The sequence below is a fragment of the Pleuronectes platessa genome, chromosome 18, assembly GCF_947347685.1.
Source record: "Pleuronectes platessa chromosome 18, fPlePla1.1, whole genome shotgun sequence".
Classification (NCBI taxonomy): Eukaryota; Metazoa; Chordata; class Actinopteri; order Pleuronectiformes; family Pleuronectidae; genus Pleuronectes; species Pleuronectes platessa.
In genome coordinates this window covers 3,091,556-3,107,636 of record NC_070643.1, presented here as the reverse complement: position 1 = coordinate 3,107,636, position 16,081 = coordinate 3,091,556, and the positions used below count along the sequence as shown (strand labels likewise).

Sequence of the window (16,081 nt, the reverse complement as noted above, 5' to 3'; positions counted from 1 at the left end):
CTAGTCTTGCAGATGATCATCTCTAGTCTTGCACACAAATCATGCAATCTGTTGCATGATTTGCAAAGGGATTTTTTTAGGGACAGTTTTTTGGCTCGTGTCAGATTTTTCAAACCACAATCTTGTCAATATTACAGAAGGAGCCCCTCTTTTTTGTCTCAGCTTGTTGGAATCCATCCCCTGTACTGTGTCTCGTTCCCTCTCCTCCATGTTGGTTTGTCTGTGGTCCCTTCATACACATTTCATGTCTGCATTTGTGTTGTGAGGGAAAAAAGTAGGAGCATAGACTGAAATATGCGTGCTGCACTGTCAGACATCGCTCGGTCATAATGAGCGTTAATGCACAGAGGTTGGTGCATCAAATGTCAGAGTTCGACATGCCGCTCTGAGCAGCGTTCCGAGGGACCGCTCAGCCCACACACACACACACACACACAAACACACGTTTTCACATTTGTAAGGTCACTTTAGGTTTTGGATACCAGGGGGATCCTTGGCAGAGAAACTAGAGCTCCATGGAGAGAGAAGTAGGTCAGCAGCAGAGAATCTTGGACAGAGAGAGGGAGGTGGTGGGAGGATGAGTTACCTCTGGACGTGGAAATGGTAGCCCACATTGCAGTGTATTCACTCAGCCAGCCGCCCACACTGACTTACTGGCAGTTTTCTCATGTCGTATGTCTCTTTTCATCTACACTACCGCAGGGTTTTCTTACAGAGGGAATGTTTGGTTTCTCTCTGAGTTCTTTCACTCTTTACATTATATATTTATTTTTTGCTTTTGTTTCCCCATGTTCAACACTCAGAAGATTCATTGTTGCCCCAGGGGACTTAAAATGACAAAGCTCAAATAAAACTTATTAAACAGCTTTCATTGCTGTAGTGTTAGTGTTATAGCTTCTTCCTTCACAACTTCCTTTTACGCTCTGTGCCATCACAATGCATGCTGGGTAACCCGGACCTATAAATAGTATCTGTAAATCTGGGTAACAGACTTTATTGATATTCTATTTCATGTAAATCTCTAGAAATAAAGCATTTGCTGGCACTGAAATGTAATATCCTGAGATTATTATGATATCACTTCCAGTATGAATGTATATCCAGGACTGGTCCGAGGGCCCAGCCCCCAGAGGAAACATTTGACTATGAAAGCATATTTTGGTGCCTATTTTGCATTATAAAGCCACTAGTCTGCTCATTCATAGAACACACTGATCAGAATTATTATTATTATTAGTCTTTTGGGAGGGGCCTCTCACCTTTATTGACAGGACAGCTCAATAGGGAAATGGGAAAGAGGCTTATTTAAATGACCAGATGGACTTTAATCAGTATTTGCCTATTTGGCCGTGCAGGACTTTTGGGAATCATTGTATATAAATCTATTACTGAACTCGACACCATCACTCCTCTGTCCCATATCAGGTCTCAGTTCCCATTGACATCACACTGAAAAGAGGATGTGTTAAATCGGTATCCAAGCTAATAAACAGCGTTTCACTGTAAATGTGGAAGCCGTGTCTGCTATGGACATGTGTCATGATTAGTCACACACAGAGTGTGTGCTGTGTTTAGACTGTTGTGTTGTCCCCTGTCACTTAGGAACCCTCTGTCTGTGGTTACGTTTCAACACCGTTATCGGTCATACTGTCAGACGTCTAACAGGGAACTTTCAATAAGACTTTCTGAAAGTAAACTGTAATAACACACAAGCATAATGGCACACACATGAAGCCACAGTTTTCTGGCACTCCTCAGTTCAGTGAGGTCAGCTCCGATTACCCCCTTAATTTCTTTATTTACCATCATGCTCTGAAAAGGCTGTTCAGTTTTTTTCTTCTATGTATTGTTGGTTTTGCTTGTGTTTCATATTAAGCGACTGAGGCTGTTTTTTACCTGCAGGAAGTGAAAGAGACCTCACTGACACCACTGAATTTCTTTTGTTCCAATCAGCCTTTTGAGATTCACATTTATTTTTCAATAGAGATATGACAAAGACAAACATATAACCTTATATAGAATAATCCCAAAATATATTTATGCAAAACATCATATTCGCATTTCAGCAAGTCCTGTGAGTGGTTCCTAGAGGCTGCAGCCTCAATTACAGAATACTATTCAGAGTAGAGTTGTTTCTATTAAAGCAAATGAAACAACTAATAAGTTAGTTTAAAGTGGTGGCAATTTTTTTTCAACATAAATAATGTAGCTTGTAGTGACAAACAGTGAATCGTGATGTGACTTTGTTTCAATCAGCTCATTGTGCTCCAGTCCATAACTTCCTCCATGTGCTGTTCCCAGCAGCAGCAGGCAGCTGTTACCAGTGAAACAAGCTCAAGAAGGCCAACCAACTAGCTAGTGAAGTTAGTGGAGCATTTAGCAGCCGAATAGCCAGATGTTTTTTTTTTTCCAGGAGGTTGTGGAGACCAAACCAGAGCTAAAAGAGGGTGATGGTTGGTCGGTAATTCAACAGGTGGATTGAAACACAACTCAAAATGAATGCTAGTGATGCTGTGTGCCTACTAGATTTTGTATTTCTTATTGACTTTTGATCTTGAAGTGAGGTATCTGATATCCTTAAGTAAACCTGTTGTGGGGTCCTCAGAGAGAACATTTAGTCTGCCATAACAACTTATAAACCAAAGCTATGAAAATTGATTTAATTTGACTCAATGTAATGTTACACAGTTAAATTCAAGAGCAGCTAATTTTTTCAGTCAGTTTGTTTTAGGCAATTCTATTGAGTAACAAAAGTAAAAAACACAATATGTTAGAACTAGAGTTTGACTCAGGGCCCCTCTGTAAGACAAAATCACACGATCAGGCGATAATGCAGGACCTGAGTTAACTGTAAAATGTGCCAATTTGCTCTATAGGAGAACATTTTATTAAATGATAACTTTAGTTTTTATAACCCTGAAACACACACCTATTACATTTTAATAAGAGCAACACAGATCTCGATAACACTCATTATCAGTGAAGTGCTACAATGTAAAAATGTCATCAGAGGTTATAGTGAGCTATATGGCACTAAAAGCAGGGTGATCTGTATTCTGCTTTCGCTGTCCGTTTGCTGAGTAAGTAATAATATTCATAATGAAGCAATTTCACACTGCCAGGAGCTTAGAAACCCCAACATGATATACCTTCTATCACAGTCCCCAGGGACCAAAGGGCCATTCACATAAACGGATGAATTATCATTCGATCTAAACACAAAAGGGACTCATACTTCAGCCTGTGACGACCAAAGTGCAGGTACATCACGTAGTTAAGGTCCTGGCAGTGAGCTCAGACCTGGAGGAGTCACCTGGTCGAGTCCCACTGTGACACCGGGGCCAGACCAGGGACAGGAAAAGCCGCAACAATACAGTTTGAAGTCGTCACTGCCAAGTATTTAATTAGCTGATTACTAGAATGAATGGTAATCAGCAGTCAGAGGATGTCAACCCTCCTCACCATTGTTCTGCTATGTAGAAGATCACAAACACTTAAAGGAGACAACACTTTTTTTCATACAAAGCCTGTGCTATGAACTGTCGGTGTGGAGTTTGACAGTAAGCTGTTTACCAGGCAGGGCCTGACCATATATGCTATTGAGTTGCATGATGGGTCCATTTTTTTTTTTACTTAATTCAACAAAAGATTGAAAGTTACGATATCTACCCCGCTGCATCAGGTGGAATAACTCTTATTTTTTTGGCCTGGCAGCAAAAGTGAGTCCAACCTTAGAAACTCTACTGTCTGGGAGTGCTCATTGGTCGCTGGTCCTTTAGCTATGCTTTTACGCCTATAGTTTTTGTTTCGTCATCGGCGCTGCCAACTTTGTCACTAGATTTTTCGGACTTTTCTGACCTTTGCTACTTTCCACAGAAGAGAGCAGCCAGTACTGCCAATGAGCACAAGGTCAGGCAGGACTCTCCATAGGGAGTAGTCAGAGTTACAAAACTGTTTTTTTTTAAATGTCCTCAAATTCACGCATGAACCAAACGCAGTTCAGCCAAACCGAGTCTTGTTAACTGTGTAATACAAAATCCCAGGTATTGTTCACAAACCTGCTGTATCTTTCCAATCCATTCATCTTCACATTAGTTAACTGCTTCGTGCTGTTAAAAAATGGCTAACACAATATTTAACTATTCCATAATATTGTCTGGACGAAGGCCGGCCAAAGGAAGATAAAAAAAAAACTAAGAGCGAGTTAAGGGAGAAAGTCATTGTAAAATGTTATCAAATACAAATAAGGTAACATTGTTTTATCAGCTAAACAAGAGAACTGTTAACGTATGTTGTTAACAGTTGATTGAGAAATGTTTTCTCGATTTATTTTGTTTCACATTGATGCAAGGCTACATATTATTTACAGCATGTGCAGATAACTCACCCCAGCCAAAGTTAACCAGCATTGCTGAAACGATGTCAAATATAATATTACAACGGTATCAAAACAACTGTCTAACCAACGTAAGTGGCCACAACGACCCAGCTTCAGGTCTTACTTAAAGTTAACATTGACACAGTGTGATAATTACAGTGACAGTGCGATGTGATTGAGCACTAATTCGCCTGATGAATAACTTGTAGTTGTGTAGTTTCACATTCCTTTGTCAGCAGCATGGTTAAATGAAATGTATGGTTTGTTCTTATTCACAATTTAAGACCGTAAACAAATATTTTTGTACACTTATTCAGTTATTCATTTGATGGGAGGAGTTTTTTTCTTTGGTTCTCAGGTTGACATTTGCCAGACTTTTTTTTTTTTGAGTGTCTGGAAAAATAATAAAGTTACTATTTATAGTTTGTCCTGTAAACAATGCTTGATGGGAACTCGAGGCAACTTGCTATTTTTGTCCTGGGGGCCCCTCCTGCCATTCACAACTTACATCCACACAGCACTTGATTAAAAAACAATACTAATACTGGAATTAGTACTCCTTCCTTTGCTTTTAAGACCAAATAAATCAAGGAGTCCTGACTCTCATTTAGTTTCCTCTATGATCACCTGACCTCAACAGCACTAAACATTTAAGGGGTTACTGTTCTGTTACATCACAATAATCTTTTGGAGCCTTGTCAGACCATTGTGGTATAACATGAGTCGTTGGGTTTTGCATAAAGAACCAGAATGGCTTTGGCTTTGTATTTATATAGCGCTTTTCTAGTCTAGATGACCACTCAAAGCACTTTACAGTACAGTTTTTACATTCACCCATTCGCACACACATTCATACAGTGCATCTAATCGCAGCACTTTGTTATTCTATGGGGGGCCATTCAGGGTTCAGCATCTTGCCCAAGGAGACTTCGGCATGCAGATGGTTCAGACCGGGGATCGAACCGCCGACCTTCAGGTTGGAGGACGACCACTCTACCCCTCAGCCACAGCCAAGAATGGCACTCAGTAGAGCACATGCCTCCACTAAGGGCCAACAGCCCCCTATGATTCAATCAAGCTACTCCTCAGTACACACGCTCATAGAGAGCAACTCCCTAATTATGCATTGTTGTCATCAAGATCTCTGTAATATTTCTTTAGAAAGTGACTCAAATTCACAAGGTAGAAAGCGAAAAAAGTTCCTTTATCTGCCCCATTGATCCGGATCTCCAACAAAATTGACCCAAACTGCATCCTTCCCCTGGGGTTTGTGGTTATCCCTATAGACGAAAACTTGAGCGCCTTGGCGGAGGTAAAATTCTGTCCCTCCTGGTTTATGTAAACTTAATAAGACTTGTGCTTTACAGCAGAAGGTATTATTTAAATGCATATTTTCACTTTAAATATTAATTGGTGTCCTTTTAGACTGGTGTGTGTGTGTGTGTGTGTGTGTGCGTGTGTGTGCGCACGCCGGCTCATAGGTTTGGTTCCTCTCACTCTCCCAGCGTCCAACAGGGAGCCTCTCAGTTTAAATTTAGAGCCATTGCTGCATGAACAGCAACTTGAGCCTTTATGAGAATCTTCTTCTGTGGAAAAACAGAAAACTTGAGTCATATTTACCTGCTCATGTAACAATATCATTCCTCTGTTGGTTTAGAGATCCCTCTGTGATGTTGACATAACAGGCTTCCTCTTGCGCCTTGTATTTCCTCTGAGACATGAGGCAATTTGAGTTCATTGAACTCCGTTTTGTTTTTCAGTGGCAGTTAGACTGTTGAGCTAAACATGTTTTTGCTGTGGTTAATGTGCCCCGAAGAGTTAAAATGAAAAACACTACTCCCTCTTTACTTCCCTTTGTCATGTATTTCGCACTGATTATGAACGAAGGCAGAGATAAAACAGTGTTGACATTTAAACATTAGATCACTTCGATTTAGCCATGTCCCCACTATTCAGGCATCTCTCTCTTTCTTCTTTAGCTTTTTATCGTGCACTGATTCTCATATCATCTTACAATTTTCTTGGCACCTACAGGACCATATAGCGTCTCATCAGTGTTTAGCCAAGAAACTCTTAAATTCCAATGGGTGCAATAGATATGGGATTTAGCTAATCATTTTATGAATTAATGAATTCATTCAATAAACACGAATGAAAGACCACATGTCAGGTGTGACTACAGCTCTATATATAAACATATGTTAGAAGGGCTAGCTTTATTTGGAAGAACTACATTAAACTTTCCATGGGCCTGGAATCACAGTATTTTTTATGTTTTTTATTTCAAAGTTTTAGTTGATATGTAAAATTGATTATTTTACTTAAAGTTTTGACCTGACCTACAAGAAAAATATTACAAAATATTATCAAAATAAAGTTTTAATTGAGAAGACACTTTTAATATTACAAGGATAAAGTTGTAACTATCATTTTTATTTTCAAAGTGGCCCTAATACTCGTGTTTTATACTTAAGAAAACACTGTGGTTCGACTGAGAAGGTTTTGCAGGTTTTTTAAAGGATGAATTGTAGTGCTGACAGTTATTTCTCTCTTTATGTTCTCATGCAGTTCTGTGTGGAATTAAACCAAGGTACACTGGCCAGCATACGGAAGTGGAAGTGGCCACGAGGGCTCTGGAAAAGTGTTGTGTCTGAAAAACCCACCGGATACTCCAGTAAGGTGAGTCAACAAATGTTACGGATCAATCATCAAAGCAGCTTTATTTGAAATGTCCTTTTAAGGAAAGTGTTCTATAAATAAAGTTATAACTAATCGTAATATAGCATGTAATCTACTCTTCAGATTATTCATACGGATTGTTTCATTAAAAGTTGTAACTTAAGGCCATTGTTGGCTGTTAGATAGCTAGCTCGCTAACTGCAGCTAGCAGCAGTAGTCCTTGTCTTTCTTTGCATCCTTGTTGTGCTTAGTGTGATGGCACATGTACTATTTCCCAGTCCCCTCAACTGAGCAGAACTGGAACCATAGTCCAAGGCTGACGTTCTAAACAGTGGAGTTTCAGTCCTTTCATGGGAAACAAAACGAAACAGAACAAATTGGACCTTTGGCTTTGAGTTGAAGTGAGTGGCTTTGCGTCCAGGCAGCCATACATGCACCAATAGTCCTGTGATCACATGAGTTTAGCGAAATCTGTGTAGAGATTTGTGTTCGAAAGAGCTTATGATTTGATATTTTGGACAGATGTCTGAGGCATAGTTGAGGACATCTATCTGTGGTAGGCGCTAATCTGTGATGTAAAGGGAAAACTGAAATGAGGTGAATCACTCACTTCCATTTTGTGATATAATTGGGCAAGGTAAGCTTTATACTTATATTCTTTTTTGTGGTTAGTTTTTAACAAAAATGAACAAATATGAAAAGTGACTGATTGATTTGTCAAATGCACATCTGGTTGCTTCCTAAACTTTTCTATGGTCACTAAAACTGGCCGAACAAAAAACGTCATATTCATTATTGTATCTCAATCACAATCTCCTTAGGGCAGAACGGACTTAATGTCCTCAGTATTTCTACCCCAGTGTAAATAATATTTTTTTTCTGTAATTTGATGTCTTAGTTTACTGCCATTCCTTTGATCTATCTATTAATCCCTTTCGATGTATTTCTACCTAGTATTCGAAGAGTTTCTGGGAATTCATACCTTAACTTTTATTTACATTATAATATAATTTTTGTGTTATACATGTTAAGTGCTACAAAATCTCCAGTTACCAAACTGTCTTTTGAACAAGCAGGTCATTTTGCAATTATATAACTGTGACTGAGCCTTATTAACTGACCTTTGGTCTATAATACATCTCTATGTATAAGACTAAGGCTCTATGACACATGATGAAAATGACTTGGAGGCTCATGCAGTCAGACAGTGGCACTGAGGGAAAAAAAACAAGCAAGCCACGGTCACGCAATTTAAGTTGCATTTTACTTTTTGTTAATGTTCTTTATTCACATCTCTATAACGTAGTGATAGACAGACATAATTCAGCTGTAATTTAGAGGGTCATATACAGCAATTCACATTTTTGATGGCTGTCGCCTCCTTATGAGTTTATGAGTTAGAACATAACAAATGAATTGTTACAATTCAATAAGCTTAGAGAGGGCCCACATAGATGATACAATGAACTATGTATACAAACTGGTCATGAGCTCCTTGTTAGTAATGGTGTAGAGACTGGTTGTTTCATAAGTTAGCAAAAATATCTAAAAATATATATAACTGACTCCAGTTCCCATGATCCTCTGTTCACAGGGAGTGAGCTACTCTGGTTTTCTGTGGGACAGCTTGTCCGGTATTGACCTGAAGGACGCTTCTGTCTTGGACGCTCCTGTTGTCAATGGCAATGGGCATCACACCTACCCTCTCCTCTACTTGGCTCACTTTATTGTGAGTAATGATTTCATGACTGAAAAAAATACTGAAACTTTGTGATTAACCGTTTATGCCAATATACGAAGCAGATATGGGCTTTAGCAAGCAATAATGCTTTTTTTCTTTTACAGTGTTTTACTAAAAGATGGGTTACACATACACACACTGTATACAATGTTAAACAATAGGCAAGATAAGTTAGGGTGGAGGATGAGGGCTCAGACCTCAACATACAGCATGAGGAAGACATAATAATACATCATATATAAAGAATAATTATGTAATTAATTTGAATAATTGAAGGATGAACAGGAATGAAAGGAAATTTCCTGGTAAAACCTCCTAACAGGATCATCTTTTTAAAGGGAACAGATAAAGAATGGTTTGATGATAGAACTGTTCCACATTCCATTTCATATCTAAATAAGAATTTGAGCACATATATGTAATATAATAAAAGAAGATGTTCAGACTGTCTGGTGGTTGAATATCTGAATCAGCTCCATGGGGACATTCTGAGAAGCTGCACTTGAGAAGTTCATTCCTGATTAAATCATCTTGACTCTGCAACTGAGCTGCATTTCCCTGGAATTGTAAACCATATTTCACAGTGTTCAACCTCAGATTTTGTTACTGTTATTATTATTGTTATTATTAGTTAGAGGTGTTTCGTTTCTCCAAGACCCAAGCCTCTCCGGGCCCAATGGGGGTTCGGAAAGGCAAATAAAGGCTAATAAAGTCTAACCAGATCATATGACGTTTTTTTTCCATCAGGTCGGTTCATACGAACTGACAGTGGTGAACGTGCACATGCAGGCCACAGCTTCACCAGGAGAGTCCAACGGCAAGAACCACAACACAGAAGAAGTAAAATGTCAGCGCCTCTCGCCGAGTATCCAGGAGACACTCAAAGGTCAGTCTGTCACATCAGAGCCAAGATCTGCGTTTCCAGACTTTACAGCTCACGTCTCACACACTGGATTCACACAGACCCCGAACACACTAAACTTCAAATAAGTTAACATCAATTTAGTCTCAAAGTGTAGAGTAATTGATTCATCCAGGAAGGCTATTGGTGTAGTTCTTTTCTCTGTATAATTGTAACAAAGACAATGATCAATGAGAATTAGTCAGAGGAGAGAATATTGACCAACCACTTTACTATTGAGGGAGTCACAGCTATATTCCCAGCTCTGCATGAATGTAATTGATGAGAATTCCATTCATTACCCTCCATCTCTTTCTGTGCAGCTGAGAAGGAGTTGGTGGTGCTGGGAGATTTCAGCTCCCCCCCTCAGAGCTCAGAGCTGGACATACTGAGAAAAGAGAAACTCTGTGCTCTGATCCCATCCACCCAGTTCACCAACATCAGCACCCGCTCACCACAGGGCACCCAATGCCTGGACAACATCTGGGTCAGCCGCTCCCTCAAGAAGCTCTGTTCCGGTAGGTGTACACTATGGGTGTTTTGAAATGGTGGTCAAGCTTAAGATTTGAAATGTTAAGTTCTCATAACAGGTCCAATTCAATTCCCAAGTACCTTTCGAAAAGCCCAAATCATTTTTTGGGGTTTTGGGTTCAGTATCTTGCCCAAGGAAACTTTGGCATGCAGACAGTTGGAGCTTGGGATAACCCCCGTTGATTCACTTTCCGTCCTGAGCCAACCAAGTTCAATCTGATTCATAGTAAACAAGTTCAAGTCAAGTCCCAGGTTATTTGAGTCATTTGAGAAAAGTCTGTGTCTGAGTGTTGCTTTCAGTAGAAACAGTTTTAATATAATTCAGTTCTTCAAGGAGAGTTATTAGAGTTAGGGTTAGTCTAACCCTAATGACAGAGTCTTAGTACAAATTAAGTCTTCTTCCATTTGAGACAAGTCCAATTCAGTTGAGAAAAATCTTGAGTCTTGAGTTTTCCCAGTACAAGAAAACTAAATTCTTATGTCAAATTCAAACTAAAAGGATTTAAAGTCAATACCAAGATATTTTAGACAAATTCGGGTCCAGTCTTGAGTCCTTGGGGCAAGTTCAATTCTTTTAGGTATCTGACCACTGACCAGATTGTTTTTCTGAAGCTGTGAACATTTCCTACATAACTGATTTGATCAAATGAATTTTACTTTAAGTGAGGTTCAAATCAAGTCAGACCCAAGTCTCCCACTACCTTTCAGTGCAGGATTCCTGATTTTCTTCCTGTGTTTCATGATAGTCGGATGTAGAATGCAACAGTTTTTGTCAGATCAAGCCTCAGAGTGTAAACACATCAGTACATTGTGTCAGTATGATATTAGAGCTGTCATGAAGTCTCACATGCATGTTGTGTTTCCCTCCGACAGGCCACTGCATGGTCGTGCGGGAGGGCTTGACCAACCCCTGGATCCCGGATAACTGGTCATGGGGCGGTGTGGCGTCAGATCACTGCCCTGTGGTGGCTGAGTTTTATGCAGACGTGTCCCCTAAGGAGCTGAGCAGGCCTGGTATGGTGGAAGTGGACAGAAGAGACACTATGCCCAAACATGAACGGTGACATCATCCACAGTGACACTAGAGAATGTGGTGGATGACATTAGAATGACTTTGTCCTGTCTGGATCCTGCTCTGTCTTGTTGTGACATGGAATTAAAGAGGGTCCTGATGAACGTGAAGAAGCGCCAAGACTGCCTTTTGCGTTTCCGTTTATCAGTGTACAATAGTGACTGGTAAGTCATAGAACAACACAAATGTTCAGACAAAATAATGTACTAATTCAAGAAATGTGCCAACCATTTTCTATATGTAAATGAAATAAAGACAAATTGATAGATGCTCCTGCGGTGTCTGAATAATAAATCATTTATGCAAATAAGTGCAGTATCCATACATAAGGACTGATCAGAGGCCTGTGAATGGAGAGGAGGATAAAGTCTCGGCTGCAGAGCTCATGAAGGCTTTGCTCTTAAATGATGTACCTGAGGCCGGTTTGTGCACATGGGAGCTGCCGTCTTCCTCTTTGCTGGTGATGAGGTGACACGGTAGAGGACACTGCTTTTCTCTCAACTGCTCATCAACCACAGTGATGCTTTCGATGACGATTTATCCGTGCTGTTTTATATATACACCAGTCTTCACCAATTAAGAAAAGTATGAAATTAAACATGAAGAGACTGCTACTGTAAGTGATGTTATAATGAGGGAGCCTATCTGAGATCATACAGTATTTGTTGGTCATTGTACACATGTGGAAAATACAGATACTTTAGCTCCGGTTAAGAGCAAGTAAGTGAGATTGGCTGATTACATGTCACATTTGATGCCTTTTAATAAACTCAGCCCTGGTCTGACATCTTTCAAATACTAAGTCAATTATCACGACACAATTCTTCAGTTCTTTTCTACAAGAAATACTCTTAGATGTTTAAGGATCAGATGAGTTATGCCATTCAAATGTTGTACCCCTTTCAAAAAATAAATCAAATTGTATTTTCTGGGTAACTGAAGCGTTTTTTTTAACATCATCTGCCCAAATTCTGCCATGATGCTGAAAATGTAAATAATCACAACTGAACATTTCTCTCTTGTTTCCCAAGTTCTAAAGCTGCTTTTTGATAGAGTTCGTTTTTTCTTTTCCTTTTTTTCCCCTTTATTTTAAATGTGAAACTTGTCCTACCAGCCTGCAGCTAGAAAAATGGTCCTAAAGCTTGAATGTTTAGGAAGGAGTTGCTATAATTTTATTATCATCTGTTTCTAAAATTCATTGTAAACAGATGATTTGCTTGCCATTTGTGCCCATCACTATACATTCAATAACCAATAACAAATTGTAAAAAAAATTATTATATTTACATTTATATATACAAAAAAAAAGCTTTAGATTAATATATATATAGCCAGCATTTGCAGGCATAAACTCAATCACTCCTTTGCTGTGCATGTTCAAGTGATTCAGCTCCAAGTGACAGTAAGTAGGTTAAACAGTTTGGTGAATCAATCTTTTCAACAAACCTTCTTTTTAATAACAGACTTCACACTGATGTGGGACACTGAAAAGGACTGGATTGCTCTCGAGTCCTGGTGTTTTCTTATTTGATTGAGTTCACCGTGCTCCAGGGAACATGCAGATCTTTAGAAATGGTTTAATAGCCCTGCTCTGATCTGTGCCACACAGTTACATCACAGAGGTCTACAGAGAGGCCCTCGGACTTCATGACCTGGTTTCTGTCCTGAAATGCAGTGTGAAAGATTTGGACCTTACACGCAATTGTTTACCCCTTAAACCACTTCTATTCCATTCAGTTTGCCACAGACGGACTCCAACGCTAACCGTCTGAATATTTTTCTCATTTAAGCTTTATCACATAAGTAAAAATGTATTGAAAGGGTTGGGATGAGAAATCTAGCATTTAAGCGCTAACTTTAAATGTGTTTTCCTAAGTTCACACAGATATACACTTTAGATAGGATTCCATGTTTCCTTTTTTTCTTGCTGCTAAGCAGAGCTACCAAGAGCTGCTGGAGTATGTGTATTAAAGGAACACTTAAGAAAACATGTTCATTCCCTGAGTAAATCTTTACTGTCACCAATCTCCCATACTGAGGATTCCTCCATGCAGATCAGGTCACCTCAATTTACAGCAAGGCCCAGATTAGACGAGACAGACCATCCCCTCTGACAGTGGGTCAGTAGTATGATGGCGCCTCCTGCAGGCTTGAGCTCTGCTATTCATGTACACTCCAAGTATTAGAGAAAAGCTTGAGCTCAGGTAAGTGTTCTACTGAAATCTGTCTAAAGACAGACAGAAAGAGTTACAGACAGGCAGATAGATAGATGGATAGATAGATAACGTACACTAATGTTCAATATGTATATTACTGACAGAATGATATGTATCATACACACATATTCATGCATATGAATGTGTCGCACACACACACACACATATATATAAAACATTGTAGCCACGATCTACTAAGAAGTCACATGCAGAAATGTGTTGAACAATAATGATTGAACCGATTTGCAGTGTACTATTTGCAAATATGAATAACTCACTTTCTCAAGCAACTTTTGGATGTTTCGGGATAAATGATATCTGGACTGTTGCCAGAGTGAGGTGAAACTCCTCTGCAGTCCGTAGATCATTTTTCAGTTTCCAGGATCAGAAGTGGCTCTGTTGGCAACATCCGCATTTGCTTCAGCCAAACTGAAACTGGCAGCACAGAGTGAAATAAGAGCTGTGTTCATATGAAGCCTGCATTCATCCAGAGAGTGAATTTACTTTTACACAGACCCACAAGGATGTTATCAGCTCATTGTCAGATAAAGAAATTCTGCTCTACAGATATCATCATATCATTGTACATAAATGCAGCTTGGCTACCTTCACTCCTGGGAGTAGTGTATGAGGTTTGTGCAGAACTACACACACCAGCCCCAGGCGCTGTGCATGGCTGCCCACTGCTCTGTGTGTCCTGTGATGTTCACCACATGGGACAAAAGCAGAAGACAAATTTCCCTACTCTGCATGTCGTGTGATTGTGCATGTGTTTGGGATCAATAAATGTATCTCTCTTATTTGATTTCTGCTTGAACAGAGTGATACTCATGCAAAATGCAAACCATAATTATTTCACTAAAGGGAAATGCAAATGAGGAGTGTTTGCTCTACAGAGAAAGTCTACCTCTAAAATGGTGAAATGCCATTTTAACGATTTCCATCTATATTGATATACGGAAGGCGGGCCGTTGGAGAAGACTGGGTACGCGGTCAGCGGCGGCCACTCTGGACGCGTCTGTTTAAGTACTTTATTCTCATGTGCACCGGCTCTATTCATCCGTCTCATGCACAGGTAACAAGGGAATTGACAACATACGTCATACACACAGAAGCCGTAACACATCTAATAAACGGGCAATACTGCTACCGTAAATCAATGAGAAGAGCGTTCTCTATAATGCTACTTTACAGTTTTTCTCCATTGCTTTGGGTCATTTCACAAAACAGAAATGACATTCTCAAAACAACACGTGCAAACCTCCAAACCACTGGGCACTTGTTCACAACAGATTGGAATATCTCATTCCTTTAATCAAATTGCAATTGTATTAGCACATCCTTGCAATGACAAGTACAATTTCCAACAGCTTGCACAAATTTCAAATGATTTAGAACACCTTTGCAAACGGTTAGGTACAATTGCCTTCAGTTAGCCCAATTACCAATTGAATATATATTGCTGGTCAAAACTGACTGTCGCTTCTCAGTCAAGTGGTTGTTCTCTGCAGAACATGTTGGCATCATTTCATTGTTTACATCATCACCTGCACAATAGTTCACTCTACTGTCAAAATCGTACAGGCACATAATACCATGAAAAACATCATGGTATATACTGTAATAAGGATATCTTGGATCATTGGCTTAATTTTCAGGTGCAACTAGACTTTAGTAATCAAGGTTGAGTTTCACACATCTGATCACCAATCACACAGTATGTTTACAGTTTGTCTCAATTGCTTTGGCTCATTTCACAAAACAGAAATGACATTCTCAGAGCTCTAAGTGCAATTGGCAAAATAGCCCATATGGTTCAGCACAACTACATAGATCACCTTCAAAAGGTCATATCTCACTATGCCAAATTTTAGTTTTGATGTGCTTATTGTTTGACAGTATATTGTGCTGTACACATTTTCTGTTACTGTAAGCACGATGTATGGCAATTACTGTAACAATTTCCATGGCAGTATGAGTTCAATAAACATATTTTATGTGAAACCTTGAATTAATCTTTTTTCTGTTTGATACACATAATATTCTGGAAAGAAAACATCTACTGTAACCATTCAGTGACCATTCAAGGACTGAGCCAAGATTGAAATGTGCACATGAGGGATATGTCTATGGTCCACTGCCATACTGACAAAACATCTAAACATTTTGACCTGTAGTGTTTAAACAATGCCAAAGGGACTTTTCATTTTGGGGGCACTGACTATTTGTATGAGAAAAGGATTTAGTTTTGACTGATGAGTTGACTGTTTTGGGAGAGATATGACCATTTGCAGGTGTGCTATGGAGTTTTGCTGAACCATCTATGTTATTTTGAGAGATGAGCAACAGCAATCGAGAAGGACATTTTCATTTTGGGGGCACTGACTATTTATATGAGAAAATGATTTGGTTTTGAAACTTGAGTTAACTGTTTTGGGTGAGATATGACCTTTTGAAGGTGATCCATGTTGTTGTGCTGAACCATATGGGCTATTTTGCCATTTGCACTTAGAGCTCTGAGAATGTCATTTCTGTTTCGTGAAATGATCCAAAGCAATGGAGA

General features: G+C 39.3%; 1 protein-coding gene across 1 annotated transcript in view; it reads left to right on the top strand.

Annotated features, from left to right (window-relative positions):
* Nucleotides 1-11,571, top strand: part of eepd1 (endonuclease/exonuclease/phosphatase family domain containing 1) — a 30,250-nt gene extending 18,679 nt beyond the window's left edge. The window contains exons 4-8 of the mRNA XM_053447191.1: nt 6,947-7,057; nt 8,652-8,786; nt 9,546-9,684; nt 10,023-10,217; nt 11,104-11,571. Of these exons, the coding sequence (XP_053303166.1) occupies nt 6,947-7,057; nt 8,652-8,786; nt 9,546-9,684; nt 10,023-10,217; nt 11,104-11,294 (771 nt within the window). The 3' untranslated portion in view covers nt 11,295-11,571. The remainder of the gene's footprint in view (nt 1-6,946; nt 7,058-8,651; nt 8,787-9,545; nt 9,685-10,022; nt 10,218-11,103) is intronic.
* The last annotated feature ends 4,510 nt before the right edge of the window (nt 11,572-16,081 follow it).